This window comes from Corvus cornix, chromosome 3, assembly GCF_000738735.6.
Source record: "Corvus cornix cornix isolate S_Up_H32 chromosome 3, ASM73873v5, whole genome shotgun sequence".
In the NCBI taxonomy this organism is placed as follows: Eukaryota; Metazoa; Chordata; class Aves; order Passeriformes; family Corvidae; genus Corvus; species Corvus cornix.
In genome coordinates, this window is record NC_047056.1 from 35,364,360 (window position 1) to 35,387,628 (window position 23,269).

Sequence of the window (23,269 nt, forward strand, 5' to 3'; positions counted from 1 at the left end):
TCTGCTGAGTTCTATGTACTTTGTAGTCTCTACTATGCATCCTTTTCTTCCTGATCCATTATTGAATCTTGCATTCTTTCAGGGAGATGGATTTCATTCTTCTTTTTAGTTTTAGCATGTGACAGTTGTAAATGGCCACCCAAAAACAGCTGACAGATACCTGAGCAGAGATTTTGTGAAAATCAGTTCTAATTTTGATATGAAGAGCGCTGGAAGCAAAGTTGCCCTAAAGTCATTGAGTTTTAAGGTACTTAATTTATTTGTACCACTTGCTTTACTTCTTTGTCTGCTTTTATCTAACCCTTTTTCTGTGTTTCAGCTCTTTTGTTTGAAGTTTATTTGCTTCATGGATAGGGTAGAATTTTGAGTCAGGGGCTATCTGGCCAGGATGTCAGAGGTAGTCAAGAGTCCTAAAATTGTGTGGTTTTGGTTAAGGGAAAAAACTTGAAAACAACATTGGTGCCCTTCTGGTGATAGATGTAGCTGGACTCTCAGCTGGTGTAAGAAATTGATGAAGAAGAACATCTGCTGTTGACTGTGCCAGGTAATCGTAGCCTTTAACTTGGATTAGTACCATAGCTGTTCACATTGTTGCTTCCAGAGTGGATTACCCTGGCATTCTTTGTGCATGCTTTTCACCTGGAAGCTGTAGCTAGGCCAGAAATGGCACCCTGCGTGCTTGGCAACAGTGTTGATAATCAAGTGTATATCTGCGCAGCACCTTTCACAGCAGCCTCCTTCTCATTTCCAAAGGGACAGTTTGTGGTCTGGGTTTCAACTTGTGAAGCTGTAGATGGTGCAGAGCCTGTGCAGCAGGAGGCCTGCTTCTCTGGCTCTGGCAGCCACAGGCAGTGGACAGCAGCAGCCTCACTGGCAAAGCTTTCTAGCAGAGTGCTCCTGGCTCTGATGGATCCAAACTGGAACATACTGACTCCTTGTGTCATTCTGCAGTGTATCTTTGTTTCAGGCAATGGTGGAACTATTATTTGATTCAGATATTAATCCTGATTTTTAAAACTTATGAACCTCCCAAGTTAAAAAACCTCAAAAAAACTATCATCCGGTAGAATACGAAATCTCAAAACAAAATGGATCTTAAGTCGCATTTTGTGAATTTAGTGTTCTGCTTTTCTTGTGGGCACAGAAGTCTTTATTCTAACCCTGAACAGAAACAATCTGATTGTAATACAGGCAATCTACCTGTTGTAATGCAAAGACAATACAATTTATTTTCAAGGTGTCTGCAATTTTGCAGGTAGCAGTGTGCTTGGAGCATTTAATAGGGCCCATGTAATGATGGAGATGTGCTAGTTACCTTCCTTGCAAAGTTTCTGACACCTGAGGAACCAGAAGGAACATGTTTAAGCAGTTTGTCCTGACTGGTGAAATTAGATGTCTTGTTCCCTTGCCCACATTCTTTTGACCAGGACCTACCTCAGGAATTCTGGCTGTTTTGTTTGAATGTCTTGATCAGCAATGGCTGTCTGGATTAGCTGATCACTGTTCTGTCCTAACAATAATGAAACTGTATGAACTGAGAGATATAGTTACTGAACTTTGTGCTGCAATTTTTTTCCTTTTTTTTCTTCATCGTGTAGAAAAGTTGGATACCAGGGTCACCATCCTAGAGCACATTACAGAGGATTGTGTCCAGACAGTTCTGGAGTATCTCCAGTCAGGGAGACTCCACAACCTCTCTGGTCAGTCTATTCCAGTGTGTGGTCACCTGCCCAGTAAAGAAGTTCTTCCTCATGTTCAGGTGGAACTTCCTGTGCATCAGTTTCTGCCCATTGCCTCCTGTCCTATTGCTGGGCACCACTGAGCACAGCCTGGCTCCATCCTCTTGGCACCTCCCTTCAGATACTCACAGACATTGATGAGGTCCCCTCTCAGTGTCTCTTCCTGAGGCTGAACAGGCCCAGCTCCCTCAGTCCATCCTCATAAGAGATGCTCCAGTCCCTTTATCATCTCTGTTACCCTCCACTGGACCCGCTCCAGGAGCTCCACGTCTCTCTTGTCCTGAGGAGCCCAGAGCTGGACACAGCACTCCAGATGTGCCTCACCAGGGCTGAGCAGAGGGGCAGGATCACCTCCCTTGACGTGCTGCCAGTGCTCTTCCTGCTGCACCCCAGGATTCCATTGGCCTTCTTGGCCACAAGGGCTCACTGCTGGCTCATGGACAGCTTGTTGTCCACCAGAACCCCCAGGTCCCTCTCTACAGAGCTGCTTTCCTGCAGGTCAGCCCCCAGCCTGTGCTGGTGCCTGGGGTTGTTCCTACCCAGGTGCAGAACCCTGCATTTCCTTTTGTGGAATTTCAGAAGGTTCCTCCCTGTCCCTCTCTCCAGCCTGTCGAGGTCCTTCTGAAGGGCTGCACAGCCTCTGGGGCATTGGCCACTCCTCCCAGCTTTGTGTCATCAGTGAACTTGCTGAGGAGGCATCTGCTCCTTCATCCAGGTCATTGATGAACAAGTTAAACAATACTGGACCCACTACTGTCAACCTGCAAGTTCTCACGTGTGTTCCCAGATGCCTCGGTCTCACAGCCACCTTACAGAAAACTTTCTCCTGCCAAAGACTAGAACTGGGGATAAGATGTGAGAAACAGAATCTCAGAAAGTAACAATCAACTGGTCATTCACTATAGTTCATTTGTGTCACGCACCTCCCCAAACACACACCCTTAGACTCAGTGTTAGGAACAGTGCTATTGTATTGAGTTTGGATACAATCTTAGCAGAGGGTTCACCTTATTCGAGGCACTTGGTAGCTTTTCCAAATGAGTACACCAGCGCAGTTGGCATCAGAAACAGGGACAGCCTTTTACTTATGTCCGTTCTGGAACTGGCACTCTGAAATGGTGAAGGTTAGAACTGGGCTAGGGTTAGCATCCGTTCTGGAGTTAGACCACAGAATGCTGCAATACCTCTCTAAGTAAAAAGGTGGCATGAGCCCATTGTCACCTGGTCCTCATTTTCTGCTTTGGAGAGTAATTTGTAATGGAATCTCTGTAGTGGCTCATGGCTTTCTAAGATCTGAATATTGCAGGTTACAGACGACTGGCTTGCTTTCTGTGGCATTTAAGAGTAATGCAGGTTAGTAGGAGTTCTCTCTAAAACGACACCCTTAAAGGACTTTTCTCTCAGGCAAGTGTCAGTCTGAAAAGCATGTGCCTGCCACAGGATGGCAGCAATCCGTCACCACTGAAGCATCTCTCAGTTCGAGTGTTGCATTGCAAGATGAAGCCCAAAGATAAGCTATTCACACACGATCACTTTGTGAAGATGATATGACAAGCACAGGAAAGCCTTTGTGTACACGTACTCGTTATTAATTAAAGCCATGGTTTACAACGTTTGTTACAATGTGATAATTTGCTTAGCTACAAAAGCTGGCCCTGGGGATGAGCTCTGAATATTTTCTCATATAGCAGTTGGTATGGGAGTTCATTCTGTGGAGGGTTAAATACTGAGGGTAAGGTAAGTAATCTCTTTTTAATGCTCCCCAATGAGTACATATTTCCTACCAAAATCTATGGGGTTTTCACGTTTAGGCCTGTGTTTCCACTTCCTAAGGCCATCTAAACAATACATCGCTGCAGTGTGATGTCCATCTGCAATACACCTTCTGTTTCCCTGGAAGTCAGGGCCTGTTTGAAGACATTCAGTGCCTGGAGCCAGTCATTACTATTTTCATGTGTATGTACAACTACTTGCAGCGAGTTTGCTGTCATCTCTTCTGAAACTATAAATTAATTTTAACATTCAGGCCTCCGTAAGTCACTTGTAGTGGTCCCTGGTTGGTTCTGTGGTCAGTGACCTGCCCCAGTACTGACTGGTAAAAGCAAGGCTTTGTGAAAGCTTAGGGGGGTTTATAACCATTACTGTGTAAAGGATCTTGTGAAATTAAATTATTCTTTGAAGGATGTACTTCGTGAAAGCTGAGCCTTTCTATTAGAGAATACGGTTTTAAACATCAAAAAGTGCAGGGGCAAAGCAGGATTTGTAGCCAGCAAGCTCTCTGCCCTGGCAGACAGTAAGTCATGATGCCTCCAGCCAGGGATCTGCATGTCCCTGTTCAGCACCACAGGAAGTGCAAGGCCTGTCTCTCTCACCTCCAAGCCCAGTAATGACTGCAAACATGAGCCATGCTAATCCTAATGGTGCTCCTGCAGAGATGTATCAGCTGCTCACAGAAACAGAGCTACCCACTGCCTAGAGAGTACTGAGGACTAGAAACTCCTCCAGCAGGGCGTAAAGACAGGGATGAGCCAGTCAGCATGGTGGCTGATGTGAAAGGGCGGGTGAGGAAGGCAAGTGACAGAGAGAAAGCCCTGGAATTCAGGGGACCAGACTCGGGCTCCTTCAGGCAGCTTGAGGTGGGGTGCTCAGCTTCGCCATGACAGAGGTAGCAAAGTAAAAGTGTAAAATGAATGCAAATCTTAGCTTCACAGTGAGCAACAAGAGAGTGCTATAAATGTTGACTGTCTTGCTAAAGTAATAATTTCATATGACTCAGTACAGAGAGCCTGCTACCAGAGAAGGCATGTGACTTTCTCAAAGCTGTTAATAGCACTGACAGGTAGACTTTCCTGGCTGCTTCTGCTAGTCCACATAGCAATGCATCAATTGCTGTTCCAGAGCAATCCAACAAAAACATGCTTGGTTTTGTCCATTCTTTTCCCTGCACAGATGATGGAAAGTGCCACGAGTGTCTTTGCCTAGCTGTTTGATGTCATGTCCCTTTGGAGACAGAGAAGTCATTTTCAGGGATTTGAAGGAAAGTATCCTGAGACAGTATAATACTGGGATGACACATTTTTATATCACCGGAGTCAATAATCTGAGGCTGTGCCAGGAATAGTACTGAGAGAGGAAAGACTTGTGCTCCTCTTTACCGCAGAACCCTTTTTCCCATGGTGTGGGAGACATACTCCTTCCAGTGTTGGCTGCATGTAATGGGGGTAGATTGGGGCACACCTGCATCTACAGTGAGAGAAATCATACTCTTCAGTGATGGGTGTGAGGGTGCTTAGAGTCAGAAAACAAAAGAACATGTGAAAAGCCCTGAGGGAGGTAGAAAAGGCACAGCTGAGATTTACCATCACTGAAGGCATCAGACCATAGGTGGGATCAAGGATCTATTTAACAAAGCATACCTCCTTATCCCTGAGATTCTAGCAGGTATGCATAAGGAAAGGGAACAATTGAGCTATTGGCAAGATCTGTATGATCTCACATGGCACACTGATTTAGGTTCTAGATTTAAAGATTTAGAAGGATAATTCTGAATTAGGTGTGTTTAGTCAGAGCTCTCCACTTGTTTTTCTTGCAGGGCCAATGCAGGCTCCTGACCTGTGTACCTCATCATGAGGATGGCATCAAGAAGCATCTGAAAGGTGGTTTCCTTCTGCTGTTCACACAGGTCAGAAGGTTTTTGTTCTTGACTAACAGCTGATTGCAGTCTTTGTATTCATCTATTCTCAGTCTTCTGCTGCCATCAGTTTTCATTCCCAGAAATCCCAAGCAGGATGGAAAATCCAGGATTTCTGCAGAGAACCATCTTGGCTGCCATGCTGTCAATTACTTCCCTGGGTGTTTTGCTGTGGGGAAAGAAGGAACCTCATGGAGAATGGAGACACAACCTTGCATCTGTGACCAGTTGCTATTGTTTTTTGGGGTTGCCTCTGTAAGTTGAAATTACACAGATGTCTTTCAGTCTGACTTCATCTTGCTCCAAGTGGAAGTGAACATTCAGTAATAGTACTGCCACAGTATGGATAGCTCTACCAACTCGTCTTTCCAGTCAGGATGCTAGAGAATCAGTTTTTGTAGCCTTGTAAAGAAAACCCTCAATAGCCTAGAGCTTTACAATTCTACTCCTTGAGAGATACCATGTAGTTGAAAGCATTATGAGAAAGCAAATATCTCTGACCTAGTATCAGAAAAGAACCTTAAAACTCACCACAGGTGCAAGCAAGGCTCAGATCACTCACCTGATGTGTGGCCAAGCTCTGAGACTGACAGGGACTTTCAGGTTTGCCTGGGCAAATAAAATGTCCTTTGTGAAAAGCCTTGGCACCCTAATGGTACAAAATGCCATTCGAATTTTGTTCTTTATTTTTCCAGTTTGCATTGGTGAAGTGACCTGAGAACTGAGAGTGTTGTGAAAGCTCACTTCTTGTGTGTCTGTGCACAGTGATGGTCTCTGTTTTCCCTCAGCAGATACAGCCGTGGCTAACCTGCTCGAAGGATTATGAGCAAAAGTGGGCAATGTGATGAAGTGCCCAACTCCTTGGCCATGTCAAGCTGTGGTTTGGATGTAACTCTTCACCTCTTCCAACCTTGCTTGGTAGCATGTGCTCTTGCCCAAGTAAGCAGCCCATTTATTTATACACCAGGCAAACAGCCCTGTAAAGCTGATACTGCTTCTTTTGAAGTGCTGAAGAACTTTGCCATTCATTTACAAGATCAGAGAGACTGTAATTTTCAGACAAGCCAATCTGAAATCCCTACTGGAGTTGTTCCTGTTTCTTCTCTAAGAAGTCATCTGCTTCCATCCTTTCCCTAAATTCATCTCAGAGCAGAGTCCCTGCAAAGAGCACTGTTTTAAAACTTTGCAGGGAAAGAAGAGACAGTGTTTTCTCTTCTGTGGGTCTTATGTTGTGCTGAGTCTATTCCTCTTGTAGAAATGCTGCATTCATTCACATGGAAAAGCTGTTTGTAGCACCATATGGTTCTTCAGTTAAGTTACTGGTATCTATTACCCTTTTTGTCAACCTTTTGATTTTAAGTTGCAGTGTCAATACCATTTTGTTAAGGAGATCAACTTAGAAATGTGAAATGCTTGGAAGTTTACCAAAAACCAAAACTTTTTGTCTTTACGTATGTCTTGCATCAATGTTTCCCACTAAGAAGGCTAACATCTACAGCCTGTCTGTGTACCACCTTGGCCTCTTGAGGACTGCTGAGGTGATGGTATCTCTGTCTTCTGTAAGACTGTTGATCCCAACCTTGTGGTGAAGACACAGATAACCACTATTGCCCTCTTTTAATGTCCTTTTAAGGAAGAGGCTAGGAAACTTTATTAGTAATTCTCACTTGGCATTATCATAGGCTGAGAAAGCTTTACCTGAAACCTCTTGTAATCCTTACATCTGAAACTACTTCTCTGTTGCAGGTGGTTGGGACTGGCACATTGCTTCAAATTTGCAGGGAGGAGCAGGCTGATAGAGTGATGGCACACCTGCTTTTTCTTTAGGAAATGCTGCTGGAAAGCAGTCAGCTTCAAATAAACCCAGTGAATTGAGAGAATCTACATTCTGATTTTGTACAGGTCCTGTGTTTTGGATGAGAAAGAAAATAAATGAGCACTTGAGCTCCATTAAATCCTTGTAGAAGGAACTGTAAAGGGAATCAGCCTTTCTCTACACAAAAGCTCAGGAAGAGAGAGTGGGGTGGGCAGTGGTGATGAGAGGAGAGATGGCTGAAGTGCTGCAACAGAAACAGGCATCTTCCTGTGCCCTTGTCATCCCAGCACCCCCATTCTTTGGCAAATATGTGTGACTGCTTGCAGGCTTTATCCATCTTCAAGGTGGAACATGGGGCTCTTGCACTGGGAGTTCTGGAGGCACGAGCTGTTCCTCGCAGGTGCTGGGGCTGAAGCACGGCTGGTGCTGGTGATGGGGCTCAGGTGTTAGAAAGTCAGTGGAGCAGCAGTGCTGCCTCTCCTGCTTTGCCCCGAGGTGCCCTGTTTTGGAATCATCAGCTGATTGTGTTTCACCTGTAGGGTAACCTTTAATGTATCTGTCATGTTTCTAAAATATTCTTAGTGAAGCCAAAGCCCTGAAGACAGAGATCTTTGGCATTACAAAATATACAGTGTTTCTGACATTTTTCACTTTCTTTCACCTGTGTTGTTGCAAATGAGCAGGAGTCTTGTCTTTAGTAAATAAAAGCTTAAAGGAGTCAGAATTTCTTCTGTAAAATCCCACTGCTTGTATGGATGTGCAGCTCCTTCCTCTCTAATACAGTGAGTATGTACAATGTGGTTATAAAATATTGTCTATACACAGTTTATTGGCAGAAGGCTGTCTGCTATAAAATGCCAAATTAAATTCTGAGCCAGAATGGAGTCCATTCACACAGCACTTGTATTCTCTGGCACAATGATGTTTCTGTTAAAACTGTTCATGTGAGGAAATAATGTCTGTGATAAAACTCACGGGTTTTACCATATGCCCCAGATACCTGGGATTTATACAGAATTCCTTTGGCAGTCCCACAAAAGAGCCACTAGGCACATAGTGGCAATCCAAACCTCAGTTTGCTTTTCTAGAAATTGTACTCCTGACTTCTTCCCCAAGTTTGGAAGAAAAACTGAAGTAGTTTGTCCAAAAAATAATGGTCCCACTAACTTTCCAGAGTGTAGATGCTAGTCTTAGAATCATATATCCCATTCAACAAGGCAGCAAAGGACCTTTACCACTGTGTAAGTATAAATACATTGTTTGGGTATTTTTCATATATTTTTGATGTATGGAGAAGTACCAGCCTGAAGTAAACTAAATCATATAAGGGGAAGGAGATTTCTGGTTTCCTCTTTGTTGGGAGCTCAGACATAAAGACTCATGGGTACTGATATTTTAATGCATGGATCCATACAGGCCAGTATATGAGAAGATATAAAAGCAACAGTACATAGGAAGTAAGGAAAAGTGTCTTGTTGTCCATAAAACTTTATAGTCTTGAGTTGATTGTGTATTGTGATATAGATTGCAAGTGATTCTCTAAATGCTTGTACTGTTTTCAAGTAACCTCCTAGTAGGTTAGATGCTTTCCAAGCTCTAATCTTGTTTGTGTGAATGATATTCTCTGTATTCTGGAAATGTCCATTATACCTGTGAGTCCATGAGATGTTCAGAAGCATGAGCTAGGTATCAGAAGAAAAACATTTTTCCTTTTCAGCATCCTGGGAGGAGGCATTCTTTCTGATTTTCAACAGAAACTTACAAGAAGTCCATAAAGGGTAAGAGCAGAAGAAACCAGCATGCTTAGGACTCCTCTGATGCAGCAGTTTCCTAGACTGGTCATTGTTAGGAGCCACTCCTATTTTCCGCTCCCACACTTGCTGGAATGCAAATATTAAACATTTCATACGAGTCTGTGTGATATAGTTTATAATAGCAGCTGGCACCTGGAAACATTTAATTGGATTCAACTGACAGAAGAATAACAGCAGGTTAAGATTATTTATATTTGCAGTGATTTCTTCCTCCTGTGGTGTATTCTCTTAATCCAGGATAAAATTCTAATTGTGGTTAAGCCCTTGGAAAGCTCATCACTTTGAATGGAAGCTTTAGGAAGACAACATACCTGAGGTTTGGGTGGGAAGTTTCAGGGTGTGAACCTTATTACCCTGTAAGTTCTGGATGTTTTATGCAAGGCAAACACAAGTAAGAGTAATGGGGAGAAACCTCACAGGCTCTGTCCTGAGACATGGTGGGGAAGGCAAGGCAATGAAAGCACAGTGCCCTAGGTTTTGTTCTATTTGATGCTGCCTGCGCACAATCTCATATGAACACATTAAGATAAAGGTCTGTGTTGTTTTGCCAGTTTGGATGTTGCTGCTGAGCATGCTCAGGGTCATCAAAAGTGATCAAAAAGCATCATCCAAAAGGAAACCCACACTTTTTAAAAAGTGTTCAGAATCAATGTGTGCATAATTTGACACAGGGCAAGAACAGATGGAGTTAAGCAGGAAGTTTGCTTTGTTCTATAATTTTATATGATGAACAAAACTTTGCTGAAGCCAATGCAGCTCTGTCCAGCCACTGCCTGATCTGTGTAACCTGTAGGCCCACAGATACAGTTTTGCTACTGCAATAGCTATTGCACATATGTGTATATATGTACACACACAGGCTATGTGCTGACATTGCGGTACTGAGGTATGCCAGGCTTGCTTTGCCTCAGATTGCCTTAGCCTGCCTGGAACTTTTTAGCTGGCTTAGCTGTAGCAGCAGTTTATTTTAATTATCAGGTGACTATTTCCTTATTTGGCCATGGGATGTAAACACAATTTTTGTACAGACAAGAATAGCGAGTAGTTATTTTGTGTATAGTGAAATATGTATTCCATCATCTTAATATTGCGATGTAAAAGAAAAAAGGCCTGGCCTGGCAATTGAGGGCTGCCTGTGGCAACACAGGGTGCAGAGGAGAGGAATGCAGACATGAAGAGGATGAGAGAAGAGGGCATGGAAATGTCAGCTGAGAGCTATGGACAGCTCAGCAGTAAACCTTGGAAACAGGCAAAACTGGCTTATAGGTGGCCGAGGAAACAGATAAGAAGCATACAACATGTGTAAGATATTTTCTAGACAGGTCGTTCAGACATAATGTGGAGTACCATACCAAATAAAAATAACAAGGTGTAAAGTAATAAAGAAAATGTACCGAAAGAAGCCCGGAGTGGACATTAGAAAGAGAGGGAAGAAATCAGCAGTTTCAACATCATGCTTGGGTACTGCCATTGTGTTCCTTCCAGAAAAAAAATAGGAATATGATGCTCCCTGTAACCATTTCCTCCCCTGACTGAAGCCAACTGCATGAAGACTCAAGAGAAAGTGTGGAAGGGTGAGTATAACACCAGGGAGAATTGTAGGTGGTAGGAAGTATGTGTTGGATAGCTATTGAGACTTTTTCCCATGTTAGTGTTCTTTCTTTATTTTCTTTTCTCATAAATGAAATACACTTTGAAATGCTTTTTCTTCCCTTTTTTCTTTCCCTGTCTAATTCCCTAATTTGCTGAATTTGCAATAGCTTGCTTAGTGTCTAGAATGCAACTTTTAAGTTTCTCCTGACATTAAAGTCCTGCTGATACATGAAATTCTGGCGGTTTTGTTCTGCCTTTTCTGCAGGGAGTGATTTCTTCACTTGAGTCAAAGTGACAGGTCATTCAGTGCACCTGCCTCTTTCAGTGTATTTACAGTTTGGTAAGCAATAAAATCCCAATACATTCTGCCTTTTTGAACAAACACCTAAGAAATTAAGGATCAGTTTTCATGTTTCAAAACGTACCATTTTGAGATTGAAGGCATATGATATGATGCAAGCCCATATTTAGGGAAACTTTATGCTCTAGCTGGGCTCCCTTCCGAACTGAAGCAGTGAAGCACTGCTGCAACACAGAGAGTAAAAGCACCCCAGTGACAGAACACCAGCCAGCCACTCTTTTGAAGTAGGTTTGTTTAAACCTGCTACTCTAATGAGCTCACCAAGGATGACTGGAAGGCTTTTAAAGCCCAAAAGCCAAGTTTTACTGTAGCAGTCATATTCTTTCAATTAATAAAAAGTCAGTGCAACTCTTAAAGACAGGTTAGAAATAAAAGAGCTCGAATCTTGTATCCCTTTGTGCCACAGAGAGGCTCCTGCCTTTCAGCCACTCTACCAGTGGTTGCCAAGAGTGCCCCCCCTCTTCTTAGGAAACTCCCTATCATCTCAGGAGCTAGACTTCCCACTCATCACTGAGATCTCTCACAAACTGATTCAGCTGCCCAAAAGGTTTTAATTTCCTTTATTGTCACCTAACCAACTCAGTGTGAGTTCAGCTCAGAGCAGGGAGGTCAAATAATACAAAGCCTCAGCCACCTAATCTGCACAGTTTCCATTCTCCTCAATCATCTTTCAACATAAAAGTAGCAGATATCTGAAGTGGCAAGATAGCCTGTCTTCATATTAGCATCAATCTAAACAGTGTTCCTTGAGAAACAGTTAATTTCAAACTGTATATTGCAGTGATAAGCACTGACCAAGCAGTATTTTCTGTCAGGTAGTTTTCTAGATCTGTCACAAGCTACAGAACACAACTCCTCAGAGAAACATTAGCATTCAGGATTGATGAGAACAAGAATAATGTATGAAGCTGAATAGGCTAAAGGCCATTGAAATCATGGCAGAAGTATGGCTTTTACAATATATTCATTATATAATGTAGCCATTTTCTTAACTGAGTTTGGCAAATAACCCAACACAGGCAAAGAAATGTGGTTTAGACATTTAACTAGAGAATGCATAGAGTGCAATTGTTTTCATGCTAAAATGTCACAGCAAGGGAACTCTCCAGGGTTAAACAGGCATGTTTTGAAATATAAGTGGTCAAGCATATTTCACATTATGATCACTCTTCAGTTTAAGTATTTCAGATGTGGTATGGTGCTACAAAATTGAACTTTGGCAACAAAAGAGCAGATTCAGATCTGGTTCTTACAGGTAGGCTATTCCAAGTGGCTTGCAGCAGGCACAGACATTCCCATTTGTCCATCAACACATTTTAAGCATTACTGATCTAATCTCAGGATTTTTTTTCCTTTTCATTCAATGTGTGTTAGAAAAGAATATGTGCAAATACTTTCAACAAGTGTATTTTATTGGAACCAGGGAAAAAAAAAGATGATCTGAATTTGGAAAAATCTTCTGTCACTGATACAAAATGCATTTTCTGGCTACCTCAGTGAAATCCATAGGCATAACTCATCATTGTGTGATTGTTTATTGCAAGACTAAGTGATGTCTTGTTGGATATCAACAGTTTTTTCATTTTGTAGTGAATATTCTAATTCAAAAATGTGAAGCAAAAATGAAAATAATTTATCAGAAAGAACCTGTGTAGAGATGTTCCTACTAATACACCATTGGATTTGCCTCGAAATCCCTCAATTATATTTCTGTAAAATCTCAGAAGATTTTATGCCTTACAGAGACAAAACTGTATTTTTATTCCACACAACCAATTTTCTATCTGCTTATGGATTTTTTTAAACCATCCCTTCTGAATAATTTTCCTTTTGCCTCCTCCTTCAGCGGTCCTTTCCCTTAACCCTTATATGACAGGTATCGTGCAAAAATAGTGCTGTGAGAACATACAACAGCTTTCTGACAAAATCATTCCTTTGGCAACTGCCCGAATCTCTGTGCTCCTCAGGGAAAACAGGTGCTTGTTGGAAACGTTCATCATATGTTTTTTGTCACACACAAATTTTAATTTTTAGGATTTTTCTGGTTTTCTGTATTGGAAACAGTACACTGGATTCTAATGTACCTAGACTGAGCATCTCAGGCTGGTTAGTGCTGCTGTGATACTTGCCTTCTTGTACTGGTATATATGTCACTTTGAAAACATTTAGAGAGGCAAATAGGGAGGATTAAAAGGCTGTTGCACATTTTAGCAGCCCAAATAGGAGGTACTGCTGGCTTGTATCTGCTCTAAATTGGCTTTGCCTGCTATCTCAGAGACCCCTGGTTGGTTTGGTATGTTCGTAAAATGGGCTTTATTGCCCTGTTGTGTCCTAATCTGGTCGTTTCCTCACTTGCTTTAGTCAGGTGCCCTGAGGTATCAGTGATTTCAGGGGGTTTCCTCACTCATTATCCTGCCGGGCGCAGCTGCCCAAGCCCTCAGGTGCAGCCCCGAGCGGTGATTCCAGGGCGGCCATGGGATGCAGCTGGCAGGGGCTGTGCAGGGCTCGCTCCGGCCCCATGGGGTCGGCAGTGTGGTCCCCCCGAAGGTCTGTGGGGCGCAGCTCGCAGCAGGACTGAAGCGTCCGTGTGGCTGCTCCCAGCAGGGCTCGCTGCGCTGCCCCCAGGTGTGCCCGGAGCTGGTCGCCCTTTTCCCGGCTTGGCCAGGGCTCCGGAGCCGCCCCAGCGCTGCCCCTGCCCCGGGGGTGCCGTGGCCCTGCTGTACCTGGGGCGGGTCGCCGTGGGGAAGGCACGGCTGGGCTTGGGGCGAGCAGAGGGAGCAGAGGAGGGGCCGCCGCGTCCAAGGCGCGTTTGCTTTTTTGTGTCCCTTCCGCGGACCCAGCCTGCAGTTCCTATGGATTTACGAAAAGGCTGGTTTAGGTCCTTTCATATCCAAGTCCATTTTTTTTCCCATGCCTTCCCACAGTCACAGCTATGTCAAACAGAGTAATTCCTCTGTACCATCACACCGTTTTAGTTTCCTTGCCCTTTTCTAGAACGGCCCATAGCAGATGCTGCTTTAATCCTTTCAAAGCACTTTGTGAAGATAGTGAAGGCACTCGGGGATAATCTCTGTGAAGCCACTAAATTGGTCACCACCGAAGCACTGAGAGACGTGAAACTAGGCTCCAGTAATCTGCAGAGGGAGCTTTTCTCTCGTTTGGAAGCACGGTGACATGCAGACCCACCGAATAAACCACAGCAGTTTGCAAAGCCTCTGTTCTTCCCTGGAGGATGCCACCAGAGGGAGGAAGGAGAAAACTGCAAGCAGGTTAAGGTATTAATCACTCAGTGTAATGTGTGAAGACCGGGGTGGGGGGAAAACAATCATCAAAAAGGATGCTTAACCATGGAGAGGAGTTTACTCAGATTTATTTTTTTCCTTAAATACCAAAAAAGTGGGGTTTTTTCCCCCTCTTTCTTCCTTCTCACTATTATTACAAGGGATAAGGCTTGGCAGAAGACTTTGTCATTGAAATGTAAAGTTGATATAGCCACGGACCTGTGGTATTTCTATGAAGCCAGAAGAAACTCACAGCTGGGAAAACTCAAAATTCAGGTTCAGGATATCAAGGCAAATAATATAATTTGCCTTTTATTGTGGCAAAAAGGAAATAATTATCATGGTTACTTATTACCATTTAAAGTGCTTGTGCCAAAAGAGGTCACATTTATGTAAATCATACTATTTCCTTGCATTAAAAACCCTCTCTGCTGGTTGTCCCTCTCCCTATTTAATCAAAGTAGAGAGCACTAGCATTAGTGTGACAAGAGATGCCAAACTCAGAAGTCTGGGCCTGTGTCAAATGCCATGGAAGAACTGCTTGTGCACAAAGGGAAGTGCTCAGCAAGCATGCTGTGCCACCTCAGCACTGCCTGTGGTGTAGCAGATCAATGCACCCTATGCTTGCCATGAGGGTGGATTCCTGCAAGGTGGGAAACAACACCCTGTTCCAGGACACCGGGTCCTGGCTGCGCAGCAGGAGAGACCTGCGGAGTGTGAGATGTGCCTCACTGCTGGGGGAAACTCTTGGGGAGCTCTTCTCTTTCCTCTCACTAAGCTGAGGAATCTTGCCCAGAGGCCTTGGATTTGTCCCACAAATGGGCTGTTGGGTGGCTGTTTCATTTCCAGCGAGAGTAGAGGGAGCATGGACCAAGTTTCTGCCCAATGTAAAATGTTATCCTTTTGTGCATCTTTCTCTTGGTAGTTGATAAAACACCCTCCAATGAAGACATGAGCATTCATGGACAGAGATTTTGTGATGGATTCTCCTCTGAGGACCTCTTCTCTGACCCAAGGTCCTTGTCCTGAAAGTAGGTGACTTTGCTGTGCTTTGTTGTGGGCCTTCTTGAGCATTGTGAATGTCCCAGGGCACTGCCTTCAGCAAGAACTCTCTCCCTGCCCTCCATCTGAACAGCCATCTGACCACTCACAGGTGGATAACTAGCCAGAAGTGGCTGCTGCAGCTCATTGCTGAAAATGTGTGATTGTGCACATTCCCCATGAAAGCTGATGCACATTCACAGCTTTGCTGGGGGCCCAGGGTACTTAAATGGCTGCAGCGAGCAGCACCACAGCAGAGAAAAGGCCACTTGTGCCGGGCACGCCAGACAGCCTTGTGAGGGATGTGTGCATGGTCAAGAGATGCCTGAAGCTAGGTGGGATGGGAACATTGGAGCCAACCTGGAACTGTTGCAGAAGCACAGCAGTGAAGGCCTTTGGCCTCAAGAGCAGTGCTAGGGCCATTTTTAATCACTGAGCTGGTAAGCCCCTGGTCACTCTGTCACAGTCTGCTGAGCAGTGAGCTTTAGGAGGCTTGTCAGGGTTCAACTCCAGCTGTCTATTGATAGGTCTCTCAAAGAGTCAGAAGATGAGCTGTGGCAAGTGGCTGGGAAAATTAGACCACTTAGCTGCAGAAATGTGATCTATAGGAACTGCCAGACCCATCCTACAGACTTTAGGTTGGAGAAAGAGCAGCAGTTCAGTGCCTGGTACAAGAGCAAGATGGCTAGGGACAAGTCAAACCTGCAACCCTTGCAAGGCATTTCACTGAACCAAGTGTTTGGGTCATTGTCCTCAGCTTTAGCAGGAAGGTGAGAGGCTCCTCTCTTTCATCACAGCATGTCTGTGTCTCCCTCCTCATGGTAATGGATTGCTCTGCCCTTTAATTCTTGTCACATTGCCATTATTCTCCTCTTGTGTGGTGACACTTCCATAACAAACACAGGGAAAGCTTGATGGGAGCAGTCAGTCTGCCCCAGGAAGGACAAAGACAGCCTGTGGACAGAGGAGATCCGTAGTGAGGTGCTCTATTGCCTTCAGCTGGATGCCACCACTGGGCCCAGTTTGCTGCCCAGGGTGAGAAGGGACAAGCCAGTGCAAGACGGGCATGGTGGTTTCAGTGCAATGAGAATGTGCTGCTCACCAGGAAAATTTTGCTGCTCCAGATGAATTAATTCAGACTCACATATTTTAGTTATGACTACAATCATTGATACCTCAGAAAAATTAAAAATACTCCTGACTGACTCAAGTCCGTGCACTTCAACAAGACAAGGTCTCATTTTTCAACAGTACAGGAAAAATCCCACATCATACTTCCAGCTTACTCCAAGATTGGAGGGTGCTTAGCAGTCTAAAAATATGATCCAGAGTACTTACATTTTTTTTCAACCTGTATTGGAAATTACCTTCCCTTCTTCTTAAATTAACAGCTAACTTGCTGGCAAAGTGACTTCATAGATGATTTTTTCTGCTATGTTGAAGTCACGTTCTCAGCTAGTGACACCTCCCTGGTTTTTTTTCACTGTGCCTTTTTTTTTTTTTTAATTTGTGTGAGATTTTTCCTGAATTTCATTTGAACCAAAATACAAGTCATCTTCAGTGAAGAAAAAAGATGAAAGTACAGCTATTTAAGCAGCATATCAGTATGGTGTGGGTGTGCCTGTGAGCCTGTAGGTTATGTGGTATTACCTTATTTTAAAGGAAGTTGTCTTTTGTCATATCCACACTCTTCATTAAAGATTTTTGCACACAGCAGTAATGAGGATACAAAGAAATCTGCTGTCTTTTGCTGACCACGGGTTCACAGGCTGCATTAATAGATAGGATTAGTGAAGAAGAATAGGTCAGAAGGCTGCAAAGCTCCTGTCCCTTGAGATTTCCTTCTTTAGATCATTAGTCTTATTGAGAGCTCCCCTGAATACAGTGAGCAGAAACTGAGGAAAAGGCTGGAACCATTTTGTTCACCAGGACGTGCTGGGGAAGGGCAATTTCTGGGTCATAAGCTCCACTGAAAATGTCTGTCCAGTTTTCTGCACAGGCACCCTGGAGGAACAACAACATCAGTTTTCTGACCAGAGAGGCAGCTGTAACAGAGCAAGGAGAGACTATCATAGGTTTCTACCTGTTGGCTTTAGGTAGGTATTTGGCTTGGATGTGAAAGAGAGCTCTTAAACAGACATTATCAAGTTCAAAGTGATTCATTTGGATTTCATCCCTAATGGAACAGGATGGTAGAAAATGTAATTTTTTTTCAACAATTGCAAGATCAGAGAGGTACAGATTGTTTTTTATAAAAAGAGATTTATATTTAATGCAGAAATCTGGAGGAAAAATAAATAGTCAAGCCTGTAAACTTTCAACTAACGTTAATTAAGCTTAATATGTAGGAAGATTTTAAAAGTACCTTATCAGAAGTATGTGATAATTCTGTGTCTGCTTGTGTTTTAGTACCACTGAATAAATATTCTCTGATTTTCAGAGTTGTGGCTGTTGACTGTCAGTTGGCATCCTACAATTATCTTCTGCAGAGAAACAAAATATGGTTTTGTGGTTCTTAACTTTAATTTTTTGTATTGTTCTTGCTTTAAATGTTGGATGCACATAGAAATTGACTTCTTCAAACAGGATCTATGAAAGATCTAGGTACTGGAACCTTATCCTGTGTTAGCAGTCACAATACCAAGTGTTTCTTTTAGTTCTGCTGGAAGACAGCTATTGTAAGTGTATTACAGGGATTTGAAAATGGCACTCTGTATGAATGCACTCTGATACCACTGTAATTTTGTTTTCTTTGTTTAAATATTATCTATTTTGGGCAGGCTTATTTTGGGCACACAATACAAGGGAAAATTTATGAAATTTCAAAGAGTGCAAGCATGTAAGTGCAAGTAATAAAAAATTTCAACCACAGAACCTTACAGGAAAATAGAAGAAAATTTAAGTTTTATTGAATCAGTTCTTCTAAACAGCATGTAAAAAAAAGGTTTCTGTTTATAAATGATTGGTCTAACAGATTTTTTTCTTATTCTAAGCTTATTACATATTTCAATTAACTTATTAGCCTTCAGCTTACACTTGACAAAGGTCTGTGTAAGTTAAAATGTAAACTGCTAAGTATACTAATATGTTTACCTGAGACTTTCTTATTTTTATCTATAGGAACTAGGGAAAGTTGTGCTTAGAACAAAACCAGAGATTCTAGTAGAAATACATATGGCTTCTGTCTTAGGAGAGTTGATTAGGAGAGTGGTTGTAAGCTAAATCAGAGGTATTCCAATTTATCCCCAATCTGTTCACATCTGCGTATCCCCTCATGAATGGCTGGGAAATGTCTGCACCATCAGCTAAAGAATTAATCAGTTGCACTTAAGACTAGAAAGAAGATCTCAGGTCAGCAAGGCCAGTCCCCTGCTGAGACAGAGTATAATCTCATTTACACAGCTATCATGCTCTCTCATATAACTGGCTAGGGGGCTTTTTGGTGTTATCACTCTTCCAATTGAAAGCATGTTCCCGATTTTGTTTCTCTGTTGGATAGGAGCCTTCACCTAAGTTTTTAGCTAAAGTGCTCACAACAACTTTACACACTTTTTGGTGACCCCTGTTAATTGAAATAATTTTTTTGCCGGCAAATGACATTCTATGGCCAATCTATGTTCCTGAAGGAACAATCATACCTTGAGGTCAACCTCTGTATTCCTATATTAAGCAATTGAGGGAATTCTATTTTGTTGGTTGGTTGACTGGGGGGCAGGGGGTAATTATAATTTATTTATCTCCTGTCATAATACCTTCCCCCTGTCATTCCAGCAGCCTTATAGCCAGGACTGAATACAGCATCCAAGCAAGGTCTTGCCATCACTATTCACATTCATATTTACACTCTACCGACTCTACTGATCCCTCTCAGTGTTGCCTCTGCATCACACTGGTAGTTCAAACTTCTTCCATCGTCAGCCAACAGAGATGTTCTCCTCTGCTGCTTCCTGATACTGGCCTCACATCTTCTAGCAAATATTTAGGTGCCTGAGTCTTTAGGCTATTGGGGTTTGATTTCTCCAGGTCCTTCAGCCAAGCTTACAGGTGCTTTGCATGTCATAAATGCTGTTCTTGAAACTTACCTCCAGATTCAAAACCCAAGTTGCATTTTTTGCAGAGTATGTACAACCAGCAGTAACACTACTTCAAGTGCAGTGTAGATCTGGTTAAAATTGATGGATGTAGTATACCTTTTGGAAATGAAACTTTTGAAAAAATCTGTTAGTCATACAGAAATCAGAAAAGTCCTAATTTCTTTTCTCCTCAAAGGTCTACTGTTGCACTTCTGCAAGCACCAGCCATAGCAATTTATAGTTATTAGTTTTATGTACACCAATAACTCGTTCTATCCAGGGAGCTGTGATGTGGCAGAACAAGGACTCTGTCATACAGATACCCTCTTGCCCCTCTGGCAGAGAAAAAAGGCCAGTCCATGCAGTAGCTTCCTGTACCTCTGTTGCTTTTGGGGGTCTGACAAGACAATCTACATTTGTAGAAGTCTATTGATACTTCCTTACACGAAGCCCCAAAGATGTTCATATTTGATACTCTTGGGGTTTTGATGCCTTGAAAAATGTCTTCAGTGATTACACTTCTGTAGTTACTGATTTCTTCTCTTTTGAATATGCATATGTCAGTGCAGCTTCTTGCAAATTCTGACGTACTTTTCCAAAACCAAAGAGATGTATGTGATTGGTGTTAGCATTTATCCAGAAGACAGGGTTCCTCTGAATATCCTCACCTTCACGGGATAAAGTCCTAAAAACCTACCTATCTTTGGCCAAGTCTTCCCAGAGTCACACATCTTGACAGAGGACATGTGTATCCAAGAACCATGGTCTAACGCCCTTTGCTGAGATAAGGCATTTGTGTGTCCCCTTCTGGAAATTCTCATAGGTCATAGGCAGCACAGCTGTCATTTGTGACAGACAGGACACTGATGTACGTGTTGCACGTGGAACAGCAGCCAGGCAGTTTTGGATCCAGCTGAGGGGTCCTCAGCACCCTGCATGGCAGCCTGAGCACAGTGGTGTCGCACACTGACATCATGAGAAAACCAACATGAAGTGCGTGGTGCGTTTTGCAAATGCTGACGGGTGTTGAGATCACTGAAGCGCTTCTTGATACCCAAGTCACTGTTCCATTGTTCTCCTTGCTAATGTTTGGGTCAGGGGACCAGCAAAGTGGGGAGAAAGTGCAATGCCCATCCAACAGCAGTGATCCTGTCTTAGAGGGACTCTCTGCAAGTGATAGCAACCACTGTGTTTCCATGCACTAGGCCAACTGTGTCAGCATCCTCTTTCTGAAGGCAGCACTCTGCTCCCATCCTTCCCTTCAATGACCTCAAAACTGTCTCAAACAAGTGAAAGCTTGTCCTGCTGCTAGGATTACATCTGACCCCTTTTTGCCTATGCCCTGAGTGGTGTGGTACAATGGAAAATCTTTGTACAGTTTAAATTATGAGGTGCAATTTAAAAGCACTGCCCACTGCTGCTGGCTGCTAGACATCGGGAAAAAATATAAAGCATTTTTTTCTTCATAGTTATTAACTGGAATTCTTAAGCTGGTTTTTTTCCTGCATTTATACACAATTTGTTCTCTGTTCGTTTCCCTTAGTTTCACATTTAACTGGGGCTGTTAGAGTAAATATGAAGCATAAAAGGAAATTTTAATTCAGTAGGAGAGAGTACTTGTTGGAGAACAAATTCTGACTTTTTGTGAGTGCTTCTATCTAAAAGGCATGCTGAGAGCATTACCAATTCCACCAGAAAACTGGAACAGACCACAAGATCCAAATGTGCCTTTAAAAGACACATGTTTCTGAATGGTAATAGTAAACTGTTACTTGACAAGTGACAAAATGAGTGTTATTTTGGGATTTTGTTTGACAGATAAATCTGAGAAGGTGGGAAAGGAAACAAGCTATTCACAGAGCATTCATCCACAAAATTGCATTTATTGAACAAATAATCTCTCCATGCTTTGTCAAGACTAAAACAAGATGACTCTTCTCCTTCCCGTCAGAACTGGCAATATGCCCTGGACAGGATATTGTGTGTGTATAATTGGCAGCAAAGACTGAAAACAGAGCAGGGTCACTTCACAGTTGCAATAGTTAATGACAGCTTCGCAAATTCTCTGGATTTTATCAGTGTTTTAATTAAAGTTTTTTAGGTGGAAAATGTTTTGCAGCAAACCTCTTCTGATAGGCATTTATGCTTGTGTATATGTAGTTGCATAAGTTACTGATTTCATTCATGCCTGCTCTGTATTAAGATGCCCAATCCAATTTCTCTCCTAGAGAAAGGTTATTTGCTGAGGGAAGAGCCTAGTTTGTCTTGTAACACTGAGCCTCACTTTTTGCTCTCATTTCTTGAATTCTTCCACTTAAGGCTTCATATCTATTTTAAACTGCATATGGCTGAGTTGTAACACCCATTTTCCTATTTCAGTGCTGCCAGCTTTTACAAGACTGTGCAACTATGTCTAATAAGAGCAAGTCTAAGTAGAAAGCATAATAACTTATTTTGGCTGGGCACAGGTTAAGTCATTGTCCTGGTTTGAGACCAGTTGGGAGGAACATCCAAAATGAACATCCTCTGATAGAAGGCAGGTTACAGCCATCCCTCCCCCACCAGGTTTGGAAAGAATTTTCCTTGGGGGAAAGTGAAAAAACCCCTATTTATTTAACAAGTAAAGTGCACACAGGCACAGGGAAAAAAAAAAGAATAATGCTAAATAATAAAACCTCTCACTGTGGAGAGAACCTGAATAAAATTCAAAGTCCTTGTGGATGTGGCTCTCTCCTCTCCTGAGCTGGGGTTCGGCATGGGCCCCCCCAGGCCACAGTGTAGGGTGTCCCCATGATGCTCTGGTGTTGCTGAACAGTCCAGATGAGAAGAAGAAGAAGCCAAAGTCCCAGGGCTCCATATTTTAGCTAGCGAACAAGAAACTAGATAAAAAGCAGAAGGAATGTAACTTCCCTGCTGCAGAAGCAGAGCAGCTGGGCAGGAGAAGCCAGCGAGCTTATCTCTGTTTTGAACACAGGGCCAAAAGAATTCCACTGGCTGTCCCCTCTCTCCCTTAGCTAGCTTTAAAGGCACAGAACTCATGTCTGGCATAGGGCAGATGACAGGCAATACAGTGTCATACAGTCACCCCAGGACAGTCATCAGCTGGAAATGTGGATGACCAGCTCAGAACTATCAATTCACTTGTGCCTAATTTAGTACTCCAGAAATGATGTTAACAATGAAACTGCATGCAGCCTCAGGTGCATATTGCTTGTTCAAAGACCATCTCAGGTACATGAGAGAAAAATAGGACATGTCTGAATGCACAGGCTTGAGTGATTTGACAGAAATCTTTGTAAAATTATAATGTACCTTTTTGATATTCTTAAACTATCTCAGTGTTCTCATTTGTTTTCAGCAGAGAGATTTTCAGCCTCTTTACTCACTCCTTCTGGCTACTTTTCTGGTGTTTTCTTCGCACAGGCTGGTGGGCATCACACTGACACAGGAGCTTGTGAATAGGGTTTCAGTTCCTGACTTTCACCAGCTTGCTTGCCAGCCCTTCTGTACTTCCCAAGAAATCACAGATAACAGCACCAGCCTCTCTTGTGGAGTGCTTTTGACATCTGTGGATTAAAATGCTCTCTTAGGGAGTGTTATTCCAGGAGAAGGATTACTACTGAATTATATAGAGGCAATACAATATTTTTAATATTGCTGTCCGTCCTATTCCTCCCACCTCACAATGTTTGCAAAACTACTTCAGCATTGGCATATTATCTGTATATTTTGCCACTTCAGAAGATCCAGCATCTCTGATGAATAATTCCCGTCAGACTGTGCTTATGGGAAAAATGTGGTGATCCCTCTCTGAACTTTATGCTGGGAGGGAGTGCTCAGTTTCTACCTAGCTGCTATTT

The 23,269-nt window shown here is 42.9% G+C and overlaps 1 protein-coding gene across 1 annotated transcript in view; it reads left to right on the plus strand.

Annotated features, from left to right (window-relative positions):
* The first annotated feature begins 17,178 nt into the window (after positions 1–17,178).
* Positions 17,179–23,269, plus strand: part of LOC104684383 (opsin-5-like) — a 32,150-nt gene continuing 26,059 nt past the window's right edge. The window contains exon 1 of the mRNA XM_010391729.4: positions 17,179–17,432. Within this exon, the coding sequence (XP_010390031.1) occupies positions 17,312–17,432 (121 nt within the window). The 5' untranslated portion in view covers positions 17,179–17,311. The remainder of the gene's footprint in view (positions 17,433–23,269) is intronic.